Source organism: Phyllostomus discolor, chromosome 1, assembly GCF_004126475.2.
Source record: "Phyllostomus discolor isolate MPI-MPIP mPhyDis1 chromosome 1, mPhyDis1.pri.v3, whole genome shotgun sequence".
Lineage (NCBI taxonomy): Eukaryota > Metazoa > Chordata > Mammalia > Chiroptera > Phyllostomidae > Phyllostomus > Phyllostomus discolor.
In genome coordinates, this window is record NC_040903.2 from 132480422 (window position 1) to 132499794 (window position 19373).

The 19373-nt window shown below is 36.8% G+C and overlaps 1 protein-coding gene across 1 annotated transcript in view; it reads left to right on the top strand.

Annotated features, from left to right (window-relative positions):
* Positions 1–19373, top strand: part of RALGAPA1 (Ral GTPase activating protein catalytic subunit alpha 1) — a 276187-nt gene that overhangs the window by 189833 nt on the left and 66981 nt on the right. The window contains exon 37 of the mRNA XM_028505505.2: positions 16621–16776. Within this exon, the coding sequence (XP_028361306.1) occupies positions 16621–16776 (156 nt within the window). The remainder of the gene's footprint in view (positions 1–16620; positions 16777–19373) is intronic.

Consider the following 19373-nt stretch of genomic DNA (forward strand, 5'->3'; position numbering starts at 1 on the left):
TCCTACTTGGAGCAGCTATTCAAAATTGCAGCAGCTATTCGGGGTCATTTATAATTCCATATAAATTGTTGAAGTGTTTGTTCTATGTCTGTGAAATATGCCATTGGTACTTTAATAGGAATTGCATTGAATGGGTAAATTGCTTTGGGTAGTATGGACATTTTGATGATATTAATTCTTCCAATCCATGAACACAGTATATGTTTCCATTTGTTTGTGTCTTCCTTGATTTCTCTCCTCAGTGTTGTGTAGTTTTCTGCATACAGGGCTTTTACCTCTTTGGTTAGGTTTATTCCTAGATATTTTATTTTTCTTTTTGCTATTTCAAATGGGATTTTTTTGCTTGATCTCTGTTTGTGCCGTTTCATTGTTGGTGTACAGAAATGCCTTTGCTTTCTGGATATTGACTTTGTATCCCGCTGTTTTGCCAAATTCATTTATTAGGTCAAGTAGTTTTTTGGTGGAACCTGTAGGATTTTCTCTGTACACTATCATGTCATCTGCAAACAGTGACAGTTTTGTTTCCTCCTTTCCGATTTGGATTTCTTTTATTTCTTTTTCTTGTCTGATTGCTGTGGCTAAAACTTCCAGTACTATATTGAATAGAAGTGGTGAAAGTTGACAGCCTTATCTTGTTCCTGTTCTTAGTGGAAAAGATTTTAATTTTTGGCCAGTGAGTATAATGTTGGCTGAAGGTCTCTCATATATGGCCTTTATTATGTTGAGGAATGCTCCCTCTATTCCCACTTTGCCCAGTGTTTTTATCATGAATGGGTGTTGTACCTTATCAAATGCTTTTTCTGATCATGTGGTTTTTGTCTTTGCTTTTGTTTATGTGATGTATTACATTTACTGACTTGTGAATATTGAACCATCCTTGCATCCCTGGAATGAATCCCACTTGGTCATGGTGTATGATGTTTTTAATGTATTGTTGGATGCGGTTTGCCAGTATTTTGTTGAGGATTTTAGCGTCAATGTTCATCAGCGATATTGGCCTGAAGTTTTCTTTCTTTGTTGTGTCTTTATCTGGTTTTGGAATTAAGATGATGTTGGCCTCATAAAAAGAGTTTGGGAGACTCCCATCTTTTTGGATTTTTTGGAATAGTCTGTGAAGGATAGAGTTAGCTCTTCCTTAAATGCTTTGTAGAATTCTCCTGTGAAACCATCTGGTCCAGGGCTTTTGTGTGTTGGGAGTTTTTTGATTACTGCTTCAATTTCTTTTGCTGTTATTGGTCTGTTCAGGCTTTCTGCTTCTTTTTCATTGCGTTTTGGAAGATTATAATTTTCTAGAAATTTGTCCATTTCATGTAGGTTTTCAAATTTCTTGGCATACAGTTCTTTGTAGTAATTTCTTACAATCCTTTGTATTTCTGTGGTATCTGTTGTAATCTCTCCTCTTTCATTTCTGATTGTGTTTATTTGAGTCTTCTCTCTTTTTTTCTTGATGAGTCTGCTTAAAGGCTTGTCGATTTTGTTTATCTTTTCAAAGAACGAGCTCTTGGATTCATTGATCCTTAGAATTGTGCTTTTAGTCTCAATGTCATTTAATTCTGCTCTGATCTTGGTTATTTCCTTCCTTCTGCTTGCTCTGGGCTGTCTTTGTTGTTGTTCCTTGAGTTCTTGTAGACGTAGGGTTAGGTTGTTTGTTTGGAATGTTTCGAACCTTTTTAGGTGGGCCTGTATTGCTATGAACTTCCCTCTCGGGACTGCCTTGGCTGTGTCCCATAAGTTTTGGGTTGTTGTGAGTTCGTTTTCATTTGTTTCCAGAAACCTTTTGCTTTCTTCCCTAATATCGTTCTTCACCCATTCATTTTTTAATAGCATGCTATTTAATCTCCATGATTTTGAGTGTTTTTGGTTTTTTTCCTTGGGGTTGGTTTCTAGCTTCAGTCCCTTGTGGTCTGAGAAAATGCTTGGTATGATTTCAATTTTCTTGAAATTCTTGAGGCTTGTTTTGTGTCCTATCATGTGGTCTATCTTTGAGAATGTTCCATGTACATTTGAAAAGAACGTATATTTAGCTTCTTTTGGGTGGAGGGCCCTGTATATATCAGTAAAGTCCATTTTCTCAAGGGTGTTGTTCAATGCCACAATATCTTTGTTGATATTTTGTTTGGAAGGTTTTTCCATTTTTGATAGTGGGGTGTTAAAATCTCCCACTATAATTGTGTTGCTCTCCATATCTTTCTTGAAGCCCTCTAAGATTTTCTTTATGTATTTCGGCGCTCCTATGTTGGGTGCATATGTATTTACAGTATTTATGTCTTCTTGGTGTATTCTTCCCTTGAGTATTATGAAGTGACCTTCCGGGTCTCTCTTTATGGACCTTTTTGGAAGTCTATTTTGTCTGATAGGAGTATTGCTACCCTTGCTTTTTTTTCCTGTCCATTTGCTTGGAAGATTTGTTTCCAGCCCTTCACTTTCAGCCTGTGTAGGTCTTTTATCCTGAGGTGGGTCTCTTGTAGACAGCAGATATATGGGTCATTTTTTCTTATCCATTCAGCTATTCTATGTCTTTTGATTGGAGCATTTAATCCATTTACATTTAAGGTTTTTATTGATAGGTACTTATTCATGTTCTTTTATGTACATGTGTTCCTCTCTCTTTCGCTCTCTCTCTCTCTTTTCCCTCCCTTCCTTAAAGCAGTCCTTTTAGAATCTCTTGCAGAGCTGTTTTGGTCAAGGTGTATTCTTTTAGACTTCTTTTGTCTGGGAAGCTTCTTATTTGGCCTTCTATCTTGATCGAGAGCCTTGCTGGATATAGTAGCCTTGGTTGCAGACCTCTGGTTCTCATTACCTGGAGTATTTCTTGCCATTCTCTTCTGGCTTGAAGTGTTTCCATTGAGAAGTCAGCTGTTAGCCTTATTGGGGCTCCCTTGTATGTCACTTCCTTGTTCTCCCTTGCTGCCTTTAAGATTCTCTCTTCGTCTTGAAATTTTGCCATTTTAATTATGATGTGTCTTGAGGTGGGCCTCTTTGGGTTCCTCTTGATTCGGACTCTCTGTGTTTCCTGGATTTGTGTGAGTTTTTCTCTCATCAAATTAGGGAAGGTCTCCTTCATTACTTGTTCAACTAGGTTTTCGATCCCTTGTTCTTCTTCTTCTCCTTCTGGTATCCCTATTATACAGATATTATCACGTTTTATCTTGTCTTGCATTTCTCTTAATCCCTCTTCATTTTTTCTGAGCCTCTTTTCCTTTTCTTGCACTTTCTGGGTGTTTTCTTCTACTTTGTCCTCTAGCTCACTTATCCGATCTTCTGCTTCATCGATCCTGCTTTTCATTCCTTCTACTGTGTTCTTCAGTTCAGAAATTGTATTCTTCATTTCCTCTTGACCTTTGTTGAGAGTTTCTATTCCTTTTTCATGTTTATATAGTTTGCAGTGAGATTGATGTAGTTTCCCTCTAATTTCTGAAAGCTCATTGTGAGTTCATTGAACTTCCTGGTAATCATTGTTTTGAACTCACTATCTGATAGTTGAGTTGCCTCTATTTCATTTAGCATTTTTCCTGAGGCTCCTCGTTTCCCTTCAATTGGGGGTTGTTTCTTTGTTTTCTCATTGTTCGTGGGTTTCTTCTTTTTTCTTCTTGTTTGTTAATTTGATCTGTTCTGATTCCCTGTAATGGTGTGAACTTATGTGGTAGAATATTTGTGAGATTCAGTGGTGCAATCTCCTTCGTGTATCCTGGTGTTCACAGCTTCCCCCTACTCTTTTTTGTGATCAGTTGGAGGAGTAAGGCAAAATGGTTTAAAACAGCAAGACAGTATACTATGGTATTTACATTATTAGCCAGTAGAGAAGAGATGGGTTATCCTTTGGCTCCTTATAGTATTAACTGTGATCCTCCACCCCACTATCCACGTTTTAGAAAGGATGGAAAGAAGTAAGACTCTTATTGGGGATGAGAGGATTGTTAGTTGGATCTAGAAAGCTGTGAGCCTGTGGAGGGTCAGATTCTAAGGTAGGGTTGGACTACAGATTCGTATATAGGATTAGTGTGTAAAAGAAAAGAGACAACCCCCACCATAGTATAGTTCAGAAAATTGCAAAGTGGGCTGAGATCAGGTAGGGATACTGAGAAGTATTTACAATTTTATACACTAGGTCTTACTAGCAGTAATAGTAAAGTGACAGTCTTGTGGCAGAATCAATGAGGTCTAGATAACAAGAATAAAGAGTATAGAACCCTGAGAGGTGTATTAATGGAACACAGATGAAGGATAGTAACTTATCAACACCTTGTGACTGAGATACCATGGGGAACCTATCAAATGACAGTATAACCAGCCAAGCAAAGAAGATTATACAGAAAGAAAAAGAATACCAAAATATTATTAAAATAAAAAATGTCAGAAGAGTGAGAAAAAGATAATACAAATATATAGTAACTTGCAAGATTAAAAAAAAAAGGAAAGAAAAGTAGAAAATGTAGTCTAGGAGAGATAAATTTGGAGTGGAAAGAATAATATTAGGATGAATGGAAGAGAAACATAAGGGATTGCGAGATAAAAATAATAAGAATTGAAAAATAAAATGTCATATAAAACACAAGATAAAATCAACCAACCAACAACAGCCACAAAAACAAAACAAAACCAAACAAAATTTAAAAAATAATAAAAATAAACCTCTTGTTGGTTTCTAATTGGCCAGACCAGTTTTTCTGATCTTGCTGGCTTCAGCTGGCTGAGGGACCTTTGAAATGCTTCTCTCTCTCCCAGCCAGATCTTAGCAAGTCTGTCAGGTACCCTGGGGGCTCCCGAGCACACTGGCTCTCTGGATCTCACTTCCACGTTCTTCCGGACTCCAGGATCCTGCAGGGTTCCAGCTCTATGATCTCAGGAGGCACCCGCGATCTTTTGGGATTCATTGCGCCCTCCCTGGGAATCGTAAAAGGGCGCGCCCCTCCCCCAAACTTTTGAGATTCGGGGTCTAGGATCGCCCTAAGCGCCTTGCCGCGACCCTTCCGGGTTCATAGCGCGCGAGAGTCAGTCTTCCCGATGGTGCGCGAGCCGAGCCCTTTCCAGCTCCGTGTTCCCCGCCGAACCACACTCTGACCAGGTGTTGGAGCCTTTCCCGGCTCCCCTGGTCGGGCTGGCTGGAAATTTCTGAGCCACTACTGTAGGAACGCACCAAGCACCACGTCCCTTCCGGGATCTCGGCGCACAATTCAGGCCTCCTTATTGGGTGCGAGCCCAGCCTGGCCCGGCTCTGTGCTCTCCACTGATCTCGAAAATTTTCATTATAGTTGTCTGTCGAATACATAATTTCTCAAAATTCATGTAGAGAATACATGAGCAGAATTGTTGAAGACCACTGCACTAGACTGTAAGCTACTAGAGGGCAGGCACTTTCACCTCATTGTGTTTTCTTACCAACTGAGCCACACTGGCCAGGGCTCATTGTGTCTTCTTACTAAATCCCAATTCCTTGCACAGTGTCTAATAAATATGCCTTTAGCATTCAGTATATATTTTTATGGCTGAATATTTCCTAACCTGCTATTTCATCCTAAGTGAGTCACTTGAGCTATCGAGGCTTATTTGCTTATTTCTCATAGGTAATATACCTTTTTACACAACAGATGTGATATGAAGTTCAGCTGAGATTATGTATGTGAAATTAATTTAGAAAGTAAAAAGGAACATTATAAATAGATTTTATGTTTAAAAAAACAAACAGAAAAGTATTGGTAATAAGTATTAGTAAAAGCAAAGGACATAAGGAAAAGAACAAATTAGGAGTACTGACACATCCTGATTTCAAAATTTAGTACAAACCAGTGCTAATCAAACAGTGTGGTACTTGCATCAAAATAGACATATCTATCAATGGAATAGAATTTAGGTTCCAGAGATAAATCCACACATGTGTGGTCAACTGATTTCCTTTTTTTTTTAAGTATGTTTTCTTGATTATACTATTACATTTGTCCCATATTTTCCCCTTTGCCCCCCTCCACCCAGTATCCCCAAGCCTCCAGCAGTCCCACCCCTTAGTTCATATGTATGGGTCATACATATAAGTTCTCTGGCTTCTCCATTTCCTATACTCTTCTTAACCTCCCCCTGTCTATTTTGCTACCTACCATTTATGCTTATTATTCCCTGTATCTTTTTCCCTGTTCTTCCCCTTCGATTCCCTTTCCCTCTAACCTTCCATGTGATCTCCATTTCTGTGATACTGTTCCTGTTTTAGTTGTTAGCTTAGCTTGTTTTTGGTTTGTTGGATTCAGTTGTCGATAGTTGTGAATTTGTTGTCATTTTACTATTCATAGTTTTTATCATCTTCTTAAGTAAGTTTCTTTAACATTTCATACAATAAGAGCTTGGTGATGATGAACTCTTCTAGCTTTACCGTGTCCGGGAAGTGCTTTATCTGCTTTTCACAACTTTGCTGGATAGAGTAATCTTGGATGTAGGTCCTTGCTTTTTATCACTTTGAATAGTTCTTGCTACTCCCTTCTTGCTTCCAAGTTTTCTTCTAAGAAATCAGCTGATAGTCTTATGGGAACTCCTTTTTAGGTAACTCTCTTCTTTTCTCTTGCTGCCTTTAAGATTCTCTCTTTATCTTTAACCTTTGGCATTTTAATTACAACGTGTCTTGGTGTGGCCTTCTTTGGGTCCACCTTGTTTGGGACTCTCTGTGTTTCCTGGATTTATATGTCTATTTTCTTCACCAAATTGGTTAAACTTTCTTTCACAATTTTTTTCAATTAAGTTTCAATTTCTTGGTCTTTTTCTTCTTCTTCTGGCATACCTATGATTTGGATGTTGGAATGTTTAAGGTTGTTCCAGAGGTTCCTAAGCCTCTCCTCATTTTTTTGAATTCTTGTTTTTGTTCTGGTTGAATGTTTATTTTTTTCTTTTTATTCCAAATTGTTGACTTAAATCCTACCTTCCTTCTCTTCACTGTTGGTTCCCTGTATATTTTTATTTGTTTCACTTAAGGTAAGGCCTTCACTTCTTCCTTTATTTTGTGGCCTTATTCAGTCATTTCTGTGAGCACCCTGATTGCCAGTGTTTTGAATCCTGCATCTAACAGGTTTGCTATCTCCATGTCACTTAGTTCTCTCTCTGGAATATGGGACTGGTCTTTCATTTGGTCCATATTTCTTTGTCTGCTTGATTTGGAAGCTTCCCTGTGTTTCTTTCTGTGTATTAGGTAGAGCTCCTTTGACTCCCCATGTTGACATAACTGTTAATGGTAAGGGACAGAGCCTTCAGTATTCACCAAGGCAGTGCAACCCACTTCACAGCTTTGTGGCACTGTATGTAAGGGAGGGGTCAGAGAGGGAACAATGCTGCTTGCTCAGCTCTCACCCCGTTTCCAGTTACTTACCCCTCTTCCTATAAGAGACTGATGTCCTTCCATCTGCTGCTCTAATGTTGATGCCCATAGTATATGAGTTTGTGTATGTTCTAGGACCCTCTGGGCCCTTTATACAGACTCTCCTAAGAGACCAGCCGTTTCTTCCACCACCCCAACCCCCACTGGTTTTTATAGCCAGAGGTTATAAAGCTTTATTTTTGTGGTGTGTGGTATAGGCCAGGGCTGGGATAGCTTGCTCCCCAGTTGTTCCCTTCATGGCAAATGAATACGGGACTGTCCTTTCTACTGGCCACCACTACTGCTGCCTCCTATCTTGCTAAGCCACACCACATCCTGTCTGTCCCAGCTCCCTGTCTTCTCCCCTCCTACCCCTCTGATAGCATGTTTCTTCTTTAAATTCTTGGTTGTGGAACTTCCACACCATTCAGTTTTCTGGCTGTTCTGGTTATTTTTTGTTTTTAGATTGGTTGTTATCCTTCTTTTGGTTGTGCATGAGGTGAAGCGTATCTACCTATGCCTCCATCTTTGTCAGTCTCCCAACTGTATACTCAACTGATTTTCAATAATGATGTCAAAACTATCCAGTGAAGAAAGAATACTCTTTTCACAAATGGAGCTGGAACAACTGCATAGCCACATGCAAAAGAATGCAGTTGGACTCTTACTTCACACTATGTACAAAAAATAAACTCAAAATGGATCAAAGGCATAAATTAAGAGCTAAAGCTATAAAACTCTTAGAAGATAAGCAATGGTAAATCTTCGTGACCTTAAATTTGACAAGGGAATTTTTTCAGATTTTTTGAAGTATAATTTACAAATAACAGGAATTTATAGATATGAAACTAAAAATATGAGCAGCAAAAAAACAACAATAAATTGGACTTCATTAAAATTTAAACTTCTGTGCTCCAGAAGACATTATCAACAAAGTGAAAGGCCACCCACTGAATTGGAGAAAATAATTGCAAGTCACTTACATCTAAAAAATGTAAAGAACTTATATAAATTAGTCATCAGAAGACAACTCAATGCTAAAAATGGCAAAAGGACCTAAAACAAACATTTCTGCAAAGAATATGTACAAATAACCAATATGTACATGAAAAGATGCCCATCATTATTACGTATGAGGGAGATGCAAATGAAAACCACAAGTATGATACCGCTCAGTAGGGTGGGAAGAATCAAGAAATCTGTCTACAGTAATAACAACTGTAGACTGGGATTTGGAGCAATCTGAACCCTCATACATTTCCAGTAAGAATGTGAAATAGTGAAGTGGCAGTGAAAAACAATTAGAGAGCTCATCAAACAGCAAAACATTGAATTACCTTATGACAAGAACTTACACTATTAGGTATATACCCAAGAGAAGTGAAAGTGTATGTCTCCACAAAAAACTTACTCATGTATAATAGCCAAAACATGAAGACATCCCAGATTTCTTTCAGCGGATGGGTGGATAAACAAAGTATGGTATATCCATACTTTGGCAGTGTTATAACAGTGTTATTTAGCCATGAAAAGGAATGAGGTACTGACATGTGCTACAGTGTGGGTGTACTTAGAAAACATCAAGCTAACTGAAAGAAACCAGTCACAAAGGCTATGTTTATGGTCCATTTACATGAAATACCCACAATAGGGGTGTGTGTGTGTGTGCGTGTAAATATATAGAAAGTAAACTATCAGTTGCTTAGGGCTGGTTGTAGGGGATAAGGAATGATTAGGGTGTGACAGCTAAAGGGTATAGGGCTTCTTTTTGAAGTGATGAAAATGTTCTAAAATTGATTGTGGTGATGACTGCACTTATTTGTGAATACACTAAAATCCATTAAGTTGTACAGTGGGAACTTTCACTTCTGGGAAGATCAAGTACACAGACTCTCCCTGTTCTTCACACTAAGTAAAACAAAAACCTTGGATGTCACATAGAAAACAAGCATAAGAAGACTGAAAGGTGGAAAGAAGACAGACCAACTATGGACTTTAGAACCAAGAAATGACAGGATTATGGGTTTCAGGTTTTGTTTTGTTTTCTTGTCTTATATAGCCCAGACATGAAGCTGAAAAATTCTAGAAACATCAACAAGCACAGAAGGAAAAAAAAAAGCAAATAAAACATTCTTTGTAGCCAAAGGGCCAGGAAAGGAACAGCAAGAAAAGCAAAGAACATTTAGACAATAACTGCTCTACTCTAGCCAAACACCACAGAAAATACTGTGACCACCCCAAACCCACCCCTGACAGCTAAAGGCATTTAGGGAACCCAGACTTCCACCCTAATGAGACTATAATGAGGCATCCCCAAATCTACACCAGAGCAGTATAAGATGATGTCAGAGAAGTGCAAGACAAATCAAGACTTTCATCTTTGGTAGCTGGTAACAAGTCCCATCCACTATCCACAAAACAGTATCAATGGAGACTACAGGAGGAACCTAGAATTCCATCTCCACCCAATAATAATTAGGTGCCCCTGCTTCTCTCCACTGGGGTAGGTCAGAAGGGACAGAGTACAGAATGAGACCTTTCACTGTCACCCACCAGTAATGAAAGCACCCCCACTGCAATATTAGTAGACACCACATAGGAAGCCAGAACTCCTGCCTCCACTTAGCAGTAAGTAATAAGGATCACCTCTGCCCAGGTATCAACAGAGGCTAAGTAGGGAACCTGTGTTTCTACTTCCACCTGTCAATACTAAAGTAGCACTGCCCCTGCTTCTCTGACAGAGCTGTCACAAAACAGCCAGCTAAAGCAGGAGGTTTAAATAACATGTGTTGTAGTCTCATAACATAATAAGAAATGTTCAGGTTTCAATCAGAAGTTGTACAAAGAATGAGAAAGATCTCTAACTGAACGAAAGACAATAGATGCAAATGGCAAGATGACAAAGATTTTAAATTGACATACTAGAAATACTTCAACAATTAGGACCACGGTTGAAATGAATGAGAAATGGAAGATACAAAGAAGAACTAAATGGAAATTTTAGAACTGGAAATGTAGTAACAAGTACAAAGCTAGGAGAAGGAGCCAGCAACACTCAGCTGGAAATAGGTTTACAGAAGAAAGAATCAGTAAACTGGAAGAAAGAATAGTAAAGACTAATCTGAACAGCAGGAAGAGAATAGACTTAAAGATAATGAGACCTGTGAGACTGACAAAAGATCTAGCATTCCTGTTTTCCGATTTCTGAGTCCTGGAAGGAGAGGAGACAGGGGTTAGGTCTGAAAAATCACTTGAAGAAATAATGTTGAAAACTTCTCAAATCTGGCAACAAGAATAAAGCTAATAAAGCTACAGATCAAAGAAGCTGGGTGAAACACAAATAGGATAAATCAAAAGAAATCCATCCTAAAATACATCACAATTAAACTTACAAAAGCCACAGGCAAAAAAAAATATCTCAAAGGCATACAGAGAAAAACTGTACCTTATCTATAAGTGGAAAACAATTAAAATGATAGTGAAATTCTCATCAGAAACTGGGAGCTAGAGGAAGTGACATAAGTATTTTTCAAGAGCTGGGGAAAAATACCTGTGAATCCAGTATTCTGTATCTAGTGAAGGAATGAATCAAAACATTCTCAGATGGATAACTTACAGAATTTGTAAGCTGTCCAGCAGACCTACCCTAAAAGAATCACTAAAAGGGGTTCTATTAACAGAAAGGAAATGATAAAATGAACTTTAGAACATCCGTTAGGAGCATGGCAAGAAAAAATATAGAAAAATACACCAGGCTTTTTTTGAGGTTTCTTAATTATGTTTGGTGGCGGTTTGTGGAAAAATTATTTTATTATCTGATGTGTTTCTAAATGTATTGCCATTAAAAAATTCATGGTAATATATTACAAAAAGGGAAAGTATAGCACCATAAATTGTGGTAGTGTTCCTATATTTCACTCAGACTGGTAAATGACAACATCAGTAGTCTGTGATGTCATGTATATCTAATACCAAGAGCAGCCACTGACAGACATATCCCAAAAGATATGCTCAAAAAATCATAAATAAAAATGGGATTCTAGAAAACTTTTAAGTAATTCATAGGAGGCAAGAAAAATAAAACAGAGAAACAAACAAAAAAAAAACCAACCTGAAAATGAACAGAAAACAGAAAGTTAAAAGGCAGGCTTAAGCCCTAACATATCAGTCATTGCTAAATATGTCTAAATATACTGAAAAATTGGCAGTCTGGATTAAAAACATAACCCACATATGCTATATAAAAGAAACTTACTTCAAATATAACAATATAGGCAGATAGAAAGCAAAAGGATGGAAAAAGTTACATCGTGCAAACATTAATCAAAGGAAAGCCAGAGTGGCTATATGAATATTAGATAAAGTAGACTTCAGGGCAGAAAAGCCAGAGACAGTCAGGACATTGTGTAGCAAAAAAGGGTCACTCCACCAAGAAGACATAACAATCCTAAGTGTGCAGCAACCAGCAGAACTGCAAAATGTGTGAAGCAAAGCTGATAGAAACTGATGGGAGAAACAAACAAATCCACAATTATAGATGGAGACTTCACCCCTCTTTCAACAACTGGGAGAACTAGACAGAAATCAGCAAGTATATAAAAGAACTCAATGCCATCACCAAGAAAATTTAATTGACATTCATACAGCACTCTGCCTGACAACATCAGAGCATATATTCAAGTACCCAAGATAGACCATATATTGGACCATAAAACAAACTTCCAATTTAAAAGCACTGAAATCATATAGTGTGTTTTTCAACTATAGTGGGATCAAACTTTGAAATCATTAACAGGATAAACTCCAAACGCTTGGAAGGGTTACATGCTATATAATTTCATTTGTATAGCACTCTTGAAATGACAGTTCTGGTAGTAAAGAACAGATTAGGGATTGCCAGGGCATAAGGAGGAGATGTGGTAGGAGAGAACTGGGTGTGGCTCATGTAACAGGGCAACAGGAGGGATTATTATGGTGATGAAAATTTTCCCTCTATTAACCTTATCAATGTCAGTATCCTGGTTGTAATGCAGTTCTTCATTGGGGGAATCTGGGGAAAGGGTACATGGGATCTCTTTTTATTATTTCTTAAAACTTCAGGTGAATTTTCCATTCTCTCCAGATAGTTTCTTTTAAAAAACAGAGATCAGCAAGTGTTACAGAGGTGTTCACATCAAAGGGACATTAAACTGAGACTTTCTCCTTTACTTAATCAGATATGTGACTAGAAAATAACTTTGTCACTAAAACAAAACAGAACAAAACATCTACACTAAGATACTGTTTTCACCTATCAGGTTCGCAAAGATTACAAAGTTTGAGAATATATTTGAGAGGGTGTGAGGGAAACAGATATCTCATACACTATTGGTGCCATGTGTGAAGAGCAGTTTGGGTAGTAGGTTTCAAAACTAAAAGTGCACATGCCCTCTGACTTGCAGTTCCACTTGGGAGTGTTCACCCTGCAGATCTACTTTCACAAGTACAACATGACATGTGTCCAGTGTTATTCACTGTAGCTTTGACTGTAATAGCGAAAGATTGGAAAGCTGGCCTAAATATACTTCAAGTAGGGGATCACTTAAATTATTTCAAGAAAATTAACTTTCCAACTTTTGGTCATGATGCAGGTGTAGGTTAACACAGCTCACCTTCTTCCTCAACCACATCAAAATTAATATCTAAACTATAGAACCGTCATTCAGAACCATCAGAAATCGAGCTGAATGGAAGTCTTACAAGTACAAAATTAAAGAAGAAACTGCAATATGACTGGTAGTAGGGGCAGAAACACAGAACAGGCTGACCCCACCCACATGTGGAGGATAAAAATCAGGAGGGACATCTCAGGGGCCACACACCAGGCACCACAGCCTAGGGCTCCACTGTCAGGAAAAGAACTTGCCGTTACTTCTGGCTGTAAAAAACCAGCCGGGATAGAGACTGTGGAAGACAGAAACTACTGGACTCCCTGACAATTCTTCTTAAAGGTCTTCTATACAGACTTACTCAGACTTACTACCTCTGAGCTCCAGCAAGGGGACAGCAGATTGAACAGCATCAGAGACATACACGGAGAAAGTAAATTGTCTAGCATCCAGGCAAGAGCTGAGGGACAGCTTTCTCCCAGAAGCCCATATTCCTTTTCTGAGCCCTCACTCCACAAAGCCACAGAGCCAGCATTCAGGTGCCAAATCTGAGAATCCATCAACCTGGCTTGCACTGTTTGCCCCACCCTGGTGATTCCCTGAAGCTTGCCCCTCCCAACTTTCACTCCACTCAGGCTTTTTCCAGGGGCTTTTTCATACGAATGGCTCATCTTGGCCCATGATTCAGAATTTCCTAAATTATCTCAAACAAGAAACATCTGGTTTCAGTGAACTCCGTACCTGTTGCTAAGTTACCCCATGCCTGGGCTTGGTTCACAGCTGGCCTCTTCTGGGTACCTCCAAGCCCAGCACAAGTAGCACCCACCCACAGATCACTTTGTAGCTTATACTGTATGACCCCAGACAGAACACAGGTGGTAGCTGACCTTGTACATGCCAAAAGCAATCAAGGCTCAACTACAACAGGAGGGTGTACACAACCCACATAGTGGGTGTACCTCGAGTTAGTCAGGTTGGGCCCTACAGGACATCTAGACCCTGTGCCACTGGGCCCTACAGGACATCTACACCCTGTGCCACTGGACCCTACAGGACATCTACTACATTAGGCCACTCTACTGAGCCCAGGAGACATAGCAGTTCTACCTAACACATAGAAACAAACACAAGGAGACTGCCAAAATGAGGAGACAAAGAAACGTGGCCCAAATGAAAGAACAGAACAAAATTCCAGAAAAAGACTAAACAAAATGGCAGCAAGCAAGCTACTAGATGCAGAGTTCAAAACACTGGTTATAAGGATGCTCAGTGAACCCAGTGGGAACTTCAACAGCATAAAAGAGGGCATAGAAATCATAAGAAAGAACCAGTCAGAACTGAAGGATACACTAATTAAAATAGAAAACAATTTACAGGGAATCAGCAATAGAGTAAATGAAGCCAAGAATCAGATCAGTGATTTGGAATATAAGGAACCAAAAAACACCCAGGTAGAACAGCAAGAAGAAAGAAAGAATCCAAAAAAAAAAATGAGGATAGTGTAAGGAGCCTCTGGGACAATTTCAAGCTTACCACATTCACATCGTGGGGGTGCCAGATGGAGAAGAGAGGAAGCAAGAAATTGGAAATCTATTTGAAAAAATAATGACAGAAACCTTCTCTAACTTGGTAAAGGAAGTAGACATACAAGTACGGGAAGTGCAGAGGGTCCCAAACAAGATGACCCTGAAGAGGCCCGCACCAAGATACATTATAATTAGAATGCCAAAGATTAAAGACAAAGAGAGAATCTTAAAAGCAGCAAGAGAAAAGAAATTTGTTACCTAGCAAGAAGCCCCCATAAGACTGTCAGCTGATTTCTCAAAAGAAATTTGCAGACTAGAAGGGATTGGCAAGAAATATTCAAAGTCAAGAAAAGCAAGGACCTACAACCAAGGTTACTCTACCCAGCAAAGCTATCATTTAGAATGGAAGGGCAGACAAAGAGCTTCCCAGACAAGAAAAAGCTGAAGGAGTATATCACCACTAAACCAGCATTATATGAAATGTTAAAGGGTCTTTTAGAAGAAGAAGAAAATCAAAATTCTTAACAATAAAATGTCAACAAGCACATATCTGTCAACAATTGAATTTATAAAATAATACAATAAAATAAACAGAACAGAAACAATAATAAATACAGAGACCATTTTGATGGTTGTCAGATAGGAGGGGGTTGGAGGTATGGGTGAAATAGGTGACGTGATTGACGAGTAGAAATTGGTAGTTACAGAATAGTCATGGGGATGGATGTAAAGCCTAGGAAATAGGGTAGCCAAAGAACACATATGTGTGACACACAGACATGGACAACAGTGTGGGCATTGCCTGGGTGAGCTGGGTCAGGGAGCTAGTTGGTGCAGGGCACATGGGGCAAAAGTGGGACGACCTTAATAGCATAATAAATAGAACAATTTAAAAATGATAATGAACTTCTATAAAGCCATGAAAACAAAAATGAGGAAGTTCTTTACTTACTGATAAGAAGTACATTTCAAAGTATTATAAGTGCAAAAAAGGAAGGTGCAGAAAATTGTATATGTATACTATGTGTGTATAAATACACATAAAGAATTTAATTGTGTATACAGAGAACATTTTTGGAAGGATACTTAAGAAATTGATATTTGGTAGAGCTGAGTAGCCAAAGACAGGAGATGGGAAGGAAAAATTTTGGTGTAGCTGTTGAGTTGTTAATTATGCGAATGTACTACTGAGTCAAAAAAAATTTTTTTAAATATTGTGATTGAATCAATCTTGTAGTAAATGCTTAAAAATTAATTTGTTATTCATTTGTTCACTCATTAGTAACTGGTAGTGATGGTTAAAAGACATGGCCACATGGTATAAAGACTTGTTTTTATAATTCTCTACTTTATCAGATATTCAGATTTTATTATTAAAACATTGCCTCGGTGGTTTCTTTGAACAGTGAGATACAAGCAATGTTTTCATTTTTTTCCAATATTTCTTTAATTTTCTACAAAGAAACTTAAGTTGTTTGCTTCTGTGTATCACAGATGTCTGGGAAATATCCTTCAATGCAACAACCTTGATACTAGCATCTATTGTATTTATAATCAGAAAAAATATATTTAAAAATCTTTGCACAGATTGAATTGTAGTTCAAAACATTTGAAATATACTTAAATTTTGCATTTTGATATTTTTCTTCTGGGCTGTGATAGGTACTAGTGATTAGGAAAGCAGTTTTTATGAGTAAATATGACACACCTAATTAACCATTTTATTAAAGTGTCATTACCATTTTAACTTTTCTTAAAATCATTTCCAATCTTGATTTTTGCTACTTGATTCTTACTCTCTGGCCTTGGTGTCCCCCACAGCCTTTACAATTTACTATTAATACCTGGTAGCCTAACTAAGAATGCAGAGTGCACAGCAGTTCATTACTTTTCCAATTAACTCCTATTAATTACGGGTCCTCAAATACTTAAAAAAAAAATAACGAGAGTGAACAGAGCAGGTCTAACAATTCTTGTTCGAGCATTGGTTTATAACATACAAAAGACTTTTGTTCCCCATGTTTTCACAAAGTGAAAAATTTGAGCATTCTTCAATATTGAATTTTTGAATTTTGTTTAGTTGATTAACATTGTGTCTCTTCATTGCTTCTAGGTAAATCTTACAAACCATTGTGGTTTCATGGGAGGACTACAGAAAAACAAAAGCACTGGATTGACCACACCATATTTTGCTACCTCTACAGTAGAAGTAATATTTCATGTATCAACAAGAATGCCTTCTGATTCTGATGACTCTTTGACCAAAAAAGTAAGAGTTGAGAGAAAAATGCTCAGTTAAAATCCTAGTGTTTAAGAAAATTAATACATAAAATATGTATGTAGTCTAATTGACCAAATGCTAATTCTGACTACTGTACTATTCACCTAATACCGTCTTCAGAAACAATATTACTACAGAGCAGACTCTGTTTTCTTTAATGATATGATGAAGGTTAAAGTCTTAACAAAAGATTTGCCATCAAGAAAGTGGAGATATGAAAAATTTGTGTATACAAAGTGGTGAAATTATATTTCATGTCCCTTTGCTTGTGGATAGATACATTTATATTGATTAAGGGGGGGAGTAAATTATTACAAAGCACTTAAAATATAGCATGCTTTATCATAAATTTTAGCTAAAAATAATATAGTAGGTAAATAAGCCATAAATAATTGAAATAAATATTACTTCCTTAGAATTCATGAGAGAGATAGTAGAGTGGTTTTGCTGGCCCACATGTTTTGAAACCCAGGCCACTATTTTGCTGTAGCTGGCACCATCATTCAAAAGTCATTCTAGTGACCACAAAGATACCTCAGAGTATAAGTGTATGTACTTTGTTTTGTTAGGAAGAAATACTTTTAAAAGTAAAACATTGTCCAGCATTTCTTTTCTTTGCCTTCTCCACTTCCTCCTTCTTTTCTTCCTTCTCCATTTACAAGGACATTAAAAACTAATGCTGGATGTAGACAACTTAATATCCATAGGTCATTTTACTGGATACGCCATTGCCTGTTATCAAAGCTCTGCACACTTCATTAATAAACTATGAAAATAGTGTTCACACTTTTGAAAAGGAACTGCAGAACTCCTCTCAAATATCTTATAAGATTGGTTTAATATCCTTGGTGCCTTTTGTTTACACTTTAAAATATTGTTGGAAAATGCCTACTCAGTGAGTAATGGTTAGTAAAGTTAATATAAGAATGCTAATTAGATTGCAAAGAGTAATAAAGGTGAGGTAATTGATAAAGGTAGGAAAGCATGTTCAATAACAGGTTTGCTATAGAACTTCTTGGCATGAAGTACAAAATGAGCCATGAAAACTGACAAGAAGATGGTGAGAAGTTGGATTAGAATAAAACTTCATTAAAATTTCAATTAAGCACTTAGTTCCATCAACTTATTTTAAATCTCTAAATAAGCTATACCCAAATTAGAGACAATTATGAATATAATACAAGAAGATAAATAATTTTAATCATTAAGAACTTGGCAGTGACTCATATTTATCATTATCACCATTTTCATGGCTCCATAGATACAACTTTTAAACCCCAGAGCAGTATAAAATTAATAGTATCTTAGATTGCAAATATAAGAGCAGAACAAAGGATATCAATTTTTTTAGTTAAAATGCTGTTTTAAAAAATTATATTAAGACATTTTTACTTCACTATATTAAACCTGCTAATTATATGGTACACAAACTTTTATTCCTGTGACCTCTGTAAGAAATGTCAAATAAGTAAGATTTCTTTTCTCATTCAAAACATTTACAAGAGTTTATCTTTAATTATTTAAGAAGAATCTGAAATGGATGTTTAACAATCAATTATCATAACAAAATTAGTTTGGAAATAACACCATTTAAGAATTGTTAAATGGTTGAGTTCTAGCTGAAATTATACCTTTAAGTGGTGAAAATTTTAAGTACTGGAATTTTGAGGAATTAAACCTTGAACATTAATAGTTTGTTTTCATATATAAGTACAGAAAGATTTTTTATTATGATAAAATATTTATATAACATAAAATTTACCATTTTAACAGTTCATTGGCATAAAGCCCATTTACTTTTATATACCCATCACTAGTATCCTTTTCCAGAACTTTATCATTTAGTTCAAAGTATTTTTTATTTTTTTTGAGAATCTTTGACCATGTATTATTTCAGAGTATGTTGCTTAATCTCCATATATTTTGAAATTTTAAATGTCAGTGCCTTCACATGTATAGTACCTACAATATAAAAATGCAGCCTTTGAAAATTGTAAATAAAGGTAATAAAGCAATATTATTCTGGAAGGTATACTTTTCTTGAATGGAAATTTATCAGTTTAAGTAAATCTACTCTCTCAAGGTTAGGACTTAATAGAAGCCACATTTCACTAATTCAGTAGAAAGGAAAATTTTACCTGAACTCAGAATTCAGTGTAACTATTCTAAACCTTTTCAAAGAAATTTTTTTAAAAGTATTTCTTTATATAATGAGTTTTCCTTTTCCTATTCTTTATTACTCTTTTCTTTAATCCACTCTTCAGAGTGGTAGTATGTAAAATTTTTCTAAGTAACAAGCTTATATTTTAGCTCTATTATAGTATCAATTTCTTTTTAATAAAAGGTTAAATGTTTAAACTTAATCATAGAGACCAGTTGTCTTATACCAGTTCCCCTTAATAAAAAATCACTTTCTGTATTGGCATTTTTTCTCCTGAATTTAATAAATTCCACATTAGAGGTAATAAGTTGAGGCCTAGAACATGTGTCCTATTACAAATGAACAATTGGCTATCATTAGGTTGTCCCCCTTTCCTTTGTACATATATCTTTACTGTGTTAATCCATTCAGTAGACACATTAAT